At 35.7% G+C, this 12,554-nt stretch overlaps 1 protein-coding gene across 2 annotated transcripts in view; it reads left to right on the top strand.

Moving 5' to 3' along the window:
- TTC29 (tetratricopeptide repeat domain 29) overlaps nucleotides 1–12,554 on the top strand; it is a 205,263-nt gene that overhangs the window by 85,479 nt on the left and 107,230 nt on the right. For both annotated transcript variants that reach the window (XM_075750713.1, XM_075750712.1), the window contains exon 4: nucleotides 6,681–6,904. In XM_075750713.1, coding sequence (XP_075606828.1) covers nucleotides 6,681–6,904 — 224 coding nt within the window. The remainder of the gene's footprint in view (nucleotides 1–6,680; nucleotides 6,905–12,554) is intronic.

Below are 12,554 nucleotides of genomic sequence, written 5' to 3'. Positions count from 1 at the left end.
GATTAATGAAAATAATGTTTTTTTTCTGATTATGCTTGAAATAATCACAGGTGTGTGTGCTCTTGTGTGAAGAACATTTTTATAAGTGTAGCACTTTTATCTTTATTTTTGGTGCTTTCCTTGCATTTATGTTTAGGGACAGAATGTTCCAAAAGTTCATTGCTAAATTTATATTTCCATTTTCTGGGTTAATGAGGATTCTTAATTATTACAGTACTTACATTCATTTTAAAATACTTTTTCTGTGTCATCCTTTGATGTTTATAATTGATTAATTTTTCATTTTCTGTAGTATTAAAGTGGCAGTGTAGCTTTGAACAAAAGGAAGCGAGTTCAATATATGTGTTCTTTGCGAGATCCTACTGACAGGTTATGGATCCACCTTTGATTGCATGATTTAGGTTAAAGTGTGGTTTGACAACAGTCAGAGACTGTGAGGCAGTAGATGAAAAATACTGCGTTACTTATTGTGAAGGTTATTGTACCTATAGATGTGGTATAAAGTACCTATATACTTATTTTTCTGATACACTTTATTTTCATCTTTCTATTAATAATTCTGAATACATAGATCCATAGACGTTTTTTAAAAAAATCTGAATTGTTACAAAAGTCATTTTCAAGTAGATGTTCTTCCCTCTCATGGTATGTACAAATTGTCATGCAATATTTTTTATTTACTACTTAGAGTAGGGAATTCTTTTTATAACATTTGGAGGTTTGGTGGATTTTATGCTTTTTGTATTAGGACATTAGCTATTTCAGCTTTATAATTTGGAATTAAAAACATGCATCCCACCCCAATATAATTTAATTCTCAGCCTTAGTAATCAAAAATTCTGATGTGTAAGCTAACCGTCTATTACTACTTAATGGCATTTACTGTACTTTCATATCTTTCTTTATTACCATAGTCTACAATATTACCATAGTCTACAATTTAACATATTACCATCCAGTAAATATTTCATTAAAAGGAAAGTATTTAAATGGACAGTCTTTAAGCTAGGATTAAAGAGGGCTGTGCCCTGGTTCAGTTAAATAGCTTTGTATCAGTAGCAGTATGCAGTGAAACTGTGCTGAGTACCTTGACCAACTGAGGGCTTGACTCACCAAAGTACTTATGTATATAAATTTTCACTCTGAACTCAGATACTCAGACGACTCAGATGTATTTTCAAGTTAGCGATGTACCTAACTGCTGGGATTGCAGCCCAGACACATGACAATGTAGATTTCAACAGTGTGAGTACATGGTTTTGTACCACTGTAACCTGGATCGTGGCATCACTGAATGCAACAGTCAAATCTTCAGCTTCCATATTTACCAAGTGTTTGCATAAGTGCTTTTTGTCTTCAACAATGCCCTGCAGAAGTGTTAACTCTATTTTAGATGTGAGTCACTAACGGTGTTGCAAAACTGTCATGTTTTTTGGCTGTCCAGCTATAACTAAATAATAATTCCTCTTTTGATTCGTAGGCAGAGCAGCCTGAAGTCATAAACTCTTACAGCATGCTTGGCCTTTATAGTGTTTTGTATAGTATATTTGGTTTTAGTTAATGCATATAATTTTCAAATTTTAGTGAGGAAATTCTGCTGTCTTCTTTTTTTATGCTGTGTTTGTTTGCATACAGGTTAAACACAAAGTGACTAAGTGTTCACATACTTGATGTAATTTTAATTGCTTATAGATTTATAGACTGTAGGAGGAAAAATGTAGGAGGAAAAATAAAATGTATTTGTTTAAATAAACTTAAGAAAAAATATCTTGATTATTTTTTCCTATTTTTGTGATCCTTATCTAAGGCATTTGTATCAGTCATTGACTTGCCAACTGCAGAAAGAGATCCCAAGTGGATGACACCTATTTGAATGTAGTTTTTAAACATTATAATAATTGGTAGAGTAATTATTTTACACTGGAAGTACACTTTAATATTTTATACACTATCATTTAATCCATTCCATTTTGTGTTTTACAAAATGGGATTGCTACAGTACACTTGTAATCAGCAGCTGGCATTAACCTATAGTACTATTTAAATCCTAGAGAATCTAAAGATACGAACCCTGATATATTAAAAAAAAGCTGAAAATAGTAGACTTTTGCATGTCTGTAATTGACCATACCAGAGAGGAGGCATGGAGAATTAAGCTCATGATAAATAATTCTGTTATGCTATACTATTTTGATTATTTCTAACACCAGTACCTGCCTCTTGGCCTCTTAATTTTTATTTTTTTTTTCTCTCTTTCAGTGTCAAGAGTAGAATGCAAATAGCTTTGTTGTGCAGGATTTTAAGTTAAAGGGAACGTAGAATGGTACTGTCCTGATCTCCCTGCATTGCTTAAGAGTCTTGTAAAAGTACAATACCATAACATAGGAAGGTCCTTGAGATTGCAACACCAGTGTAATTTCATTAACCTCACTGAAGATTAGTATTTATGATTTTTGCACTGTTAAAAGCAAATTAGGTTCAGGTTTCTGTGATTCCTCAGCATGACTCTAGATCATTTTAGAATAGCAATGATAATAATAAAATAAATCCATATAAGAAAATTATATAAGTAGCTGCATAGTTTAAGACAGGTAAAATGCCTGTAGCAATATCCAGGTACACTTAAAGCACAGTGTTTACAATAGCAGTGTCTTTTAAAACTCGCACATCTACATTCAATGAATAGCTGCTGTCACCCATGTGATATTATATACTACATGAAATCATCATCTATAACATGGTACCACTAAAATGGCAACTTTAACTTTTAGAGGTTGTTTATCTGGTGCTGAAAATTCTTCTGACACGCCCCACAACACAACACACACACACAGAAGCGCACAGAATTTTTCAGCACCTCATATATAAAATACTGCATCACAGTAACTGCTGATGTAGGACAAACACAGGATAACCAAACAGGTCCACCAAGTGGACCTCACTTCAGTGTTTCACCCAGCCTGTGAACAACATCTAGCAGCATCAACAGGGTCTCAGTAATGACAGAGATGAGTGTACAGTCAGAGGAACTGTGGATTCTCAGCATCATCTTATGTTTGCGTTAAGTATTATGGCTTTCATCTGTTGAATTTCGTTGATTTAGAAGAAAAAAAAAACAGAAACAAAAACAAAACCAAAAAACCCCAAACAAATCTGCTTTAAATTAAAACCAGATTAATTGGTCTCTGTTTTAACCATAAATACAGATATGCTCTGGATTTTGTTCAAAAATAATTTGTTTTTTTAAAAAAATCCATTGGAAATCTTTTTCTCCTAGCACGCACATGTGCTCATTCAAAGGGGAAAGAGGACTTTAGGCTTATAGCCATATCAGGGCTCAATTTTAAAATTAAATGCAGCTAAGGTTACAAAGCTGTCTGCTGATTCTAATTCGAGTAGTTTAATTGCTTGCAGGCAGTGTTTGCGTGTTTTGGGAACTGTGCTTTTGCAGTAGGAGAAGCCGGCGTCCGTGGCAGCGCAGGAGCGCGGCCCTGCTCTTCTCCTGCACGGTGCTGGCAGGGATGCTCGCCCTGCATTTCACCCGTGTCCGTGCCGTCCTTTGTTCTGCGGCCGTGCCTCTCTGCACTGACAGCTCCGTGATTAACATGTCCTGCCTGCAGTTTTCCAGATTTCCAGTAGATGCCCCCAGAGACCATTAAACCTCTTGAACGTCTCCATTTCAAGTAAATGAAAGGCCAGTCTTTTTTCATTTTGCTTCTTGAAGTAACATAATTGTTCAAAGGAAACCTAAAATAAGTGTGGACGCAATGCAGAAAAACAAACTTACTTGTTTAATAATATATTGTAATTTTTTAGGTAGTAAGGTTCAAGAGGTTTAGTGTAAACTAGTTTATTAATGTAGTAGAAGCATACTGTTAACAGTTGGATTTTATAAAATAAATCATGTACATTTAATTAAGTATCAGGTTTTGGTATTAGAAATAAAGTAATCTTTGGTTATGTAAAACACGAAATTTTCTGTTTAACCTCTCATTTTACATGCTGTATGACATCATAAAAAGCAGTATGAAAAGGTTTTTGAGGATTTATAGTTTATCTCAAGATATCATGAAAAGTTTACTTCTGTCACCTACACAACTACTCTGTTCAAAAGCACTAGTGATTTGTTGGAAAAAAGAGCACTGGCATTTTCATCTGGAACCACTCTGATAAACTGAAGCAATTTGACAATTCATTGCAGTGTCAAGCTCTCTTAGGTGTCACGAATACCATTCATCCCCATAATATCATTTATTTCTATCCCTATTTTAATGTTTGTGTGTGATCAGTCCCCTATATATTGCAGAAACCTAAGGAAACAATATTAGTATCATTTTGCATTTTTGTGTATTTTCTGGTTTGAAGTATAACTGAGAGCTTTTATCTTTATGCCTCTAAAATTTGAATGGTTATACAGTAGATAGCTTCATTGCTTCTGAGTTAAGATCAGTTATCTTTGCCAAAGAAAAAATGTGCTCTGTACCATATGGTTATTTCTGCATTATTTCAGTTTCTTTATTAGTTAGGATGGATTTATTAAAAAGAATATTGACAATAATTTCTAAAACTCACCTATTTTACTGTATGTTTTGTTTTCCTGTATTGCTTTGCTAATAATGCTGTCTTGTGGAGAAAATGTGCTTTAACTTCAAGTAAAATACATTAGTCTACAGGAAATAACATGTTACATGGACACAGTTTTTCTATTTGTACGAATATTGGTGCTGTGCTTAGTGGGTATGCAGTGAGTGTTAAAAATTAACTGAATGACATTTTGTTTAGTCACTGTTAAGATCTTTTAGCAGTACTTTCTTGTTTACTCCTGATACACGTCCTGATCTAATGCATGCACACATATACACATACATAGATCACATTATATAAATAAATATGCATGTATGTGTGTTTTCTAGACAGATTGTTATTCCACTGCTCTGAGTTATATTACTGTGGGATTCAGTCCTAAGCCTTTGGAGGTTGATAGAAATTTTTTACCTATATTCTTCAATTTTTTTTTAGTTAGATAGAATTTTAAAACAGAAAAAAGAAAGCGTTCCATATACAGAATAGAGAATATATTGTGCTGTATAAACATAATATCTTTACAGTATTTTTAAGCTCTATACTGTGCATCTGATCTGTTACAAATATAGCATATTTTGGCAAATTAAAATTTAAATGTTTAAAGACATTTCTCATCTACTTTTCTCAGACAAACATTCCAAATGTTTTCTGGTACAGAATAGTCTTTTATTTTCCATTGTTTGTGTGAACAATGTGTGCTTTTCCATCTCAAAAAGCACCTATTCATATATTAACAATAAATTCAGTACTGTCTAGTCTAAATCATATCAGGATTTTGTAATACTTTGTGTTCAGTTCTGCAACTGAAATGTAAAAAATACATATGAAGGATTAATGTGCACCTATGTAGTAATTAATAGATTTTATTTTAATCATATTAACTATGAAATAATGCTGATTGTTTACTTCTTACATCTCACATTACTCTTTATGTCAATGACATCTAGCTAAGAAGTTTTTTACATTGCTTCCATCTTATTAGTGTTGTTAAAGAACTGCAGTAGCTCTTTTTGGGCTAGAAGTATTAGTCTCATTAGGCTGTTGTTTAGCATGAGGTCATCTGAATTTATTACATACACCATAAGTCTCAGTTTTCAGAATTCCATATTTATTTTAAAGCTGCTGAGAATTTGAAATTAAATGGATTTTAATCTAAAAAGACAGTCTTGAAAACAGTTTGGAAACTTAATGGAATATACAAAATAAAATTAACACATCTGGGTCCTTGCCATTTTACTGGGACAAAGGTTTGTTTTCCCACGCTAGATACCTGCACCTGCAAACCTCTACATCTGTACTTTAGTGTTGCAGGCAGTCCCATTGGACTCATAGTTTTCTCCAGGAGAGGACACAATGATTGTTTCATGCCACATAAAAGAAATATTTTGCTTATTTCCATAAATAATACCTCAAAAGATATAGTACCTCTTGAGAATATGTGACTACACAACTTTTTGTTATGTGTATCTTATCGGAGTTTATGAATGAGATAATTTTGATATAAATTCATCATTGCATCATTTAATTTTAAATTAGGGAGAAATTATCAAACTTTCGCATCAGTAAACCAGTCCCAGCTGAAGTTATATGCTAAACAGAAGCAAAATAATATCTAATAATTATGTTTCTGGCATAGCATTTGTTCGGCGTTTTAAACCAAGCCATTATATCCTACAGCAAAACTATTTAACATATACATTGTTTTGACACGTGGAATGTGCCTCATTTTTCCCTGTGCACTATTTTAAAGCAAACTAAGACTTCATTGTATTTTCATGAACTAATGTAAACGTAGGGGTTTTTTACCCATCAGTCAGCCTTTCTTACCAATACCAGCTAAAGAATACCAGTATATTTTTAACATGTTTTCAATATATATCTGGTATTTATTCATTATTGCCATATTTACTTCCCTAGGGTATGACATTCATAATCGTATTTTAGCAGAACGCCTTTTGAGCAGGGGAAAAAATACCCCTTCCCTGCTGCTGAACTGCAGAGGTCTCTTCTTGAAAGCTGTTGTAGTTATCTGTACTTATTTGGTAAGGTGGAGAATAGAGGTTTAAAGGCTTAAAATCTATCTTTCTTATTCCCAGTAACAGGAATTCGTACAAGAAGAACATCTGCATAGACATGCTGCGACAGGGTTATCACGAGTCCTTCTCCGAGCTCTTCACTCTGATACAGAAGTGGAATGCCTTGAGGGAGGCTGCAGGGCCTGGGTCAGCCATATGGCAGCAGAAGTCCCTGGAGGAGCAGCCTGATAAGCTGGATCAGCTTTACCACTTCCTGACCAGGGCTGAAGCAGCCCAGCGAGCAGGTAAATGGGGGGATTGTGGGTAGCAGAGCAGCGGGAGCCGCAGCCGCGAATGCCTGGGGGAAGCTTCCAAATTGTTTCATGTATGAATTTGAAACGTTACTGCATCTTAGCGCATTTCAGCCTTAGTCAACTAAGCTGTATTTATAGAATAAATGATTAGGAACTGCAGATATCGGGAGAGGTTTTGTGAAGGAGAAAAAAAAAGGAGGGGGGGGAACGTAGAGTGCATTATGATATATTGTCAAATGTTTGATGTATTTATAGCTTTTATAACATCTCAATTATTTTCTCATAGTTTCATTATTTATTGTTTTTCTTTCTCTATTGATTTGAGTAGCTGGTTTTGTATTAGAAAAATTTAATAGGTGAAATGCTGTTTCACACAGTAATAGTTTTATAAATCTGATTTTATTAAATACGCTGTCTGCTAACTGTGTTTGGATTTGTGACTGACTTAAAAAAGGATTGTGAACATGTCAAATAAAATACAGCACACAGATGTAACATGCCACCTGTGAATTACTAGATATTAGTGAAGACATAACTCCAAATTACTGTATTTTCTCTATTGCCTGCTATTTACTAAGCACTCAAATTTATCATTTCCTTTTACTATAAATAGTAACATAACTTACTCTGTCTTTCTCTTTTGGAATAATTGTAGGGATGGAGGCAAATAAAACTCTAACTGCAATCCTGTTTCATGGCTGAGCTGATTTCACTATAGTTGGCTTGTTTCAAGTTGCATTTTGATCATTACAAATATGAAAATCTACAATAAAGCTTGTGAGTTTGGAACCTAAGCTTTTTGACTGAAATTTAGAAACAGACAACTTTGTTAAAAAAAGGAACAGCAAAAAAACCCCTTTCAGCACTTAAAAAAAAATGTGAATTTAAAATGTTTATTTTGTTTACCATGAAAGCCAAAAGTTGTGTTTCTTTATGTGATTCACTGTAATTCTAGGCAGGAAGTCTAGCCAGCCCATGACTGGAAGGAAGCTTCAGACTTGTCTGGAGTATGACTAAAACCTGAGTACACACCCCGGTAGCTTGCAGGAGTACAAGAGTGAAGTTTTGCACTGAGACTGGCCTGACAAGCATACTGCCAACACTCCGGTGTTCAAAAAGTAGTAGATACAGCTTACCTTGATGGGCCACCTTCCTGCAGCTGCCTGAGGAGAGCATTTTGCCTTCCTCCAGTGCATGTTTTTCAGTGTTAAAACTGATATTTGGCAACAGACTTGGCAAACACTCTCCCAGAGAGTCAAGGTGCTGCTGACTGTGCTGTTTCTGCAGCTATGAAAATCAGGGCCCTTTCTCTCACTGAACCCAGCATTCACTGTGTGCTGGGCTCTGTAAGTCTTTCACCTCTTGCAGAGACAAGATACCCCCAATTATCTGACTGATTGTATCTTGCCTCTAGGAGAGAATATCTCCCAACCTTGCCTGTTAAAGTTTGTTAAAACAAAAGAAGATAAAATAATGAGAAGGTGCTGATAGAGTTGGCAAGCATCTTTACTGAATTGCCAGATCAAAGTATACTTAGTTTGGATTTTTTCACCAGTTTCAGTGCAAACCTTTGCACAAATCTCTTGTTTGTATTGAGGGTTGAGTCACCTGGCACACGAAGGGGTGGATGCTAATTCATCTTGCAGGTGTTAGAGCCAGTAGTAGCTAGAAGATAACACATGAATTATACAGCTCATCAAATACTAATTCAGTAGTTCCACTAATCCAGTTACTCTCTGATTCTAATCAAATTGCTTGGGGCTCTGGCTTATGATCTCCTGACAACTCTAGTTGACACCATTTAAGAAGTGTTCAGCAATTCACCCCAGCTGGAACTTACCATGATGTAGCAGTCACAACAGCAGCTGACCTGCATTTGCTCTTCAGCTGCCACAGTTCAAGCTTAAAAGGCTCATTGTAGTAGTTGGGGCTGCAAACTGTGAGAGTTTCATAGTGTCAATAATATTAAGCTAGCTGAAAGTTTACTTATCTCAGGTATGCTGTCTTGAGCTAACAGTTGTGTTGAAGAAGAGACAGCAGGTATAATTTATGAAAAAAAAAAAAGTAAAATCTTCATGACTTGTTTCTTGATGAATTTAAACTTTATGAAGGGATTTTTTTTTTGAACCTGAAGTGGTAAGTGGAAAATAAAACTTCACTTACCATGTCAGCTAATAATTTTCTTATTTGCTGTTTAATTTTTTTCACCTGATATTTTTGTATCACAGAGTGTTGCTGCCTTAATTGTGACTGTAACTTAGAACTGTTGCTCTTAAGTTTAGGGATTTATGGCTGTTACCATAGTGCACAGAGAAAGTTAGGTGTTCGTTTGCTTTCCATATTTATTGATGGGATATGTTAATATTTTTATTTTTTTGATAGTTTGTAGGTATAGGACACTATAATACTGGACATAAATTGTTTGCTTGAACAGAGTCAGTGTCATCCATAAGAATGTGGAGGCTGATATCAAAGAAGATTTTTTTTTTATTTTTTACTGCTGGGTTTGAAAATAGTGACATTTTGTTTACCAGCATTATGTTGTACAGACCATTTACCTGGTGTACACCAGTGAATGTTCTATGTTTCCATTTTTAGTAGAACATTTTGATTGAACTTCAAATCATACAGGAGTCTTTTTTTTTTTTTTTCTTTTTTAGTTGGCTGTTACCAATATTATACTGTGTGCAAAGAAAATATTTTCTTCCTGTCCAATTTAATCTCATTGTTGTTTTATTTGAATACCTCCAAAGTATTTAAAAATAATCCTTGGAGCTTCTCAGCAAAATAGCTGACAGAGTTATTTTGCCCTAGGTACAGCATTATCCCAAAAACACTGGCAGAAATATTGGTAATGCTTGATTGCATTCCTATTTGGTCAATATTGTCAATGTTTCTGACTTCAAAACTGAATTGTTTCTAATTATTCCTTAATCTTCCTCTATTATCATGAGCTAACTTTTCTTTTCACTAGTTCTGGTCTCAGTAGTTTAAAAAAAAAGAGATAGTTTAGCTGTTTATCCTGTGTTCTTCTGTAAAAAAACCCCTACAACTATACATATTTAAAGTAATGTAGCTACATAGCTCAGCATTTGATGTATACAGTTACTTCTTGCCATGTGTATGAAAACATTGGGTTGGTTTGTTGGTGGGTTGTTTTCTTTCAAAAAGAAAGTTGTATTTTGAGGCTGTGGAATGGCCTGTCGGATTTCCTGCTTGCTTGCTTGCCTGCCTGATGGTACTGCTCAGAGTAATTTTACTTAAAGATCTAATTGTCCTTGAAAGGTATGTATAATACAGTGCTGGCAGGTTGTTGTTGCTATTCCTCTGAAGAGCCATAGCTCCCTAGCCCCTACTCAGTACTGTTCTGCCAGTGAGCAGGAGGGAGAGTTTAAAGCTGCAGTCCATTCTTGCCTGACATTGAGGGTTGCTAACTAAATATCCTTTGGCTGCTGACACCCTGTGAACAAATGATGACCGTACCCTGCAGAGGTGTGCCAACTAAATAGAATTCTTTTTGTTCAACTAAAACCCAGACAAAATTTGACTCTATAACTCTATGCTTTTTGATGGTTCATGGCGAAGAAGTAGGAACAAAGGAAATCCAACTAAGTAGTCTTTTACTTATATTGTGGAATTTTTGAACAGGACCCAGTGTAATGTGTGCCTGGGAGAACAGTTCATTGTAATGATAATGTTGCTGTTCCTCTGATAAAAATATTTAAAAGTGAAATTAAAACTTTAAGCTGGTATTTGCACAGATTTTACTATACGAATGTAACCAATTCTTTAAATCGCTACTTTGCTGCTACAGTCTGTCTTATTGTTTCAAAATGCATTGCTAATTTGCTTGTTGGGTCTGTACGCTCATTAGGCTAAATCACTTCTTAGAATCACCTTGTCAAAGTATTGCGGGGCTACTTTTTACCAGAAAAATGATTGATAGTATGAGGATTATACCGTAAAGCATCAATCGTGTTTTAGACTGAGGCCATCCTCTCAGTGATAGTGTGTTGAATTTGGTTTTTGTGAAATTAGAGGTCACCTGTCCCAGTATTATTTCAGAAGGGTTTGGAAAGTGTTGCTTTTCAGATTACACCTGAATTACATATTAAATGTATGCTTGAACCCTAACTGAATCCTTACCTATGACTAGTAGAGACCTTGAAGAGTTGGTGTGATCAGTGCTTGCTAGATTGAGCTAGTTTACTTGGATTGTACAAATTGAAGGGAATGCAAGGCAAGTTACAGGTCAGGAACAATTAAAGGAAGAGATGTCTCAGCCATTGGCTCTACTTTGCCAGAGCAAAGGAGCAAACCCAGGGAAAAAGCCACAGTTCAGCAGCTGCAACATGTGTTGAGCAGTCAGCTCTGTAGTGGCAGATCACTGTGTTCGTTGAGCCAATGCACAGAACATATACTGAGGTATGAACATGCCTTCCAAGGGGCAAGACACTGCTGATTAGTTGATCATTGGAGCAGCTGGTGGAGAGTAGTAGGTGTTAAGACCTGGAAGCTGTTGGCCTTTCTCAGATTCCACCTGCTCCCAGTTCCTGACCCCATGCAACCTTTGTGGTATGCTGAATCTGTGCATGTGCTACAGGCCCTGACCCTTGTTGTAGAGAAATCAGACACACGGAATTAGAAGAAAGTGCTAACTTGGTTCTTTTTTCCTCACTTCAGTGCAGAGAAAACTTTTGACAGAATGAGTTATCATTTGTTGTTGTAAAAGATGACTTTTCATAAAGCATATGGAGAAAGCATGAGTATTTTATGTGTTTGCACTGGAAAATCTTTCTTTGTCTGAAGTACTTAAGGTTGAAAACAGAGTTTAGCATTTTACAGTGGAAAGGTTTTCTGTAAAATTTCGCTCTTATGCCTTAGGCTGGGCTAGAAACATTGCAATAACCATATTACCCATGCTATTTTGGATAATAAATGGAAAGAGGTTATGCATTAAAAAAGAAAAAGGATAAATGTACCAAAACCTTTTTTAATATTTGCTTGGACGAGACGTAGGTTTGTTAGGTTTCGGGGGGATAGGGAAAGGAACACTGTTTTATTTTCTAAGCAGGTTTGTCCCTCTCTACTTAATATTGTATCACAGGAAAAAAAAAACCTCAGCAGTTGCTAGAGACCAATGGAGGGGTTTATTTTTGTAATTACCTTAAAAAAAAAGTGAAGTGATGCTGCCCAAGAAAGAAGGCAAGCCTTCTCAAAATATAGCCAATTATAGAACTACCATTGACTTCAACAGAAGCAGCATTTTTTAGAAAACTTTAGTAGTGTGTTCTCATAGCAATGGCTTGGAGCCCCCCTTTAGTATCCCAGATTACCAGTTAATTGCCTTATATCATTATCACTAGATAGCTTTATCCTTACTTGGCAAAATTATATCCTGACTGTTTCCTTAGCATCTTTGCTGAAGGAGGGTCGATTTAGTTTAGATGTTAGAAAGAAATTCTTTACTGTTAGAGTGGTGAGGCACTGGAACAGGTTGCCCAGAGAGGTTGTGGATGCCCCATCCCTGGAAGTGTTTAAGGCCAGGTTGGATGAGGCTTTGGGCAACGTGGTCCAGTGGAGGGTGTCCCTGCCTGTAGCAGGGGGGTTGGAACTAGATGATCTTTAAGGTCCCTTCCAA

This window comes from Balearica regulorum, chromosome 4 (assembly GCF_011004875.1).
Source record: "Balearica regulorum gibbericeps isolate bBalReg1 chromosome 4, bBalReg1.pri, whole genome shotgun sequence".
Classification (NCBI taxonomy): Eukaryota; Metazoa; Chordata; class Aves; order Gruiformes; family Gruidae; genus Balearica; species Balearica regulorum.
This window is presented reverse-complemented; position numbering and strand designations above follow the sequence as displayed.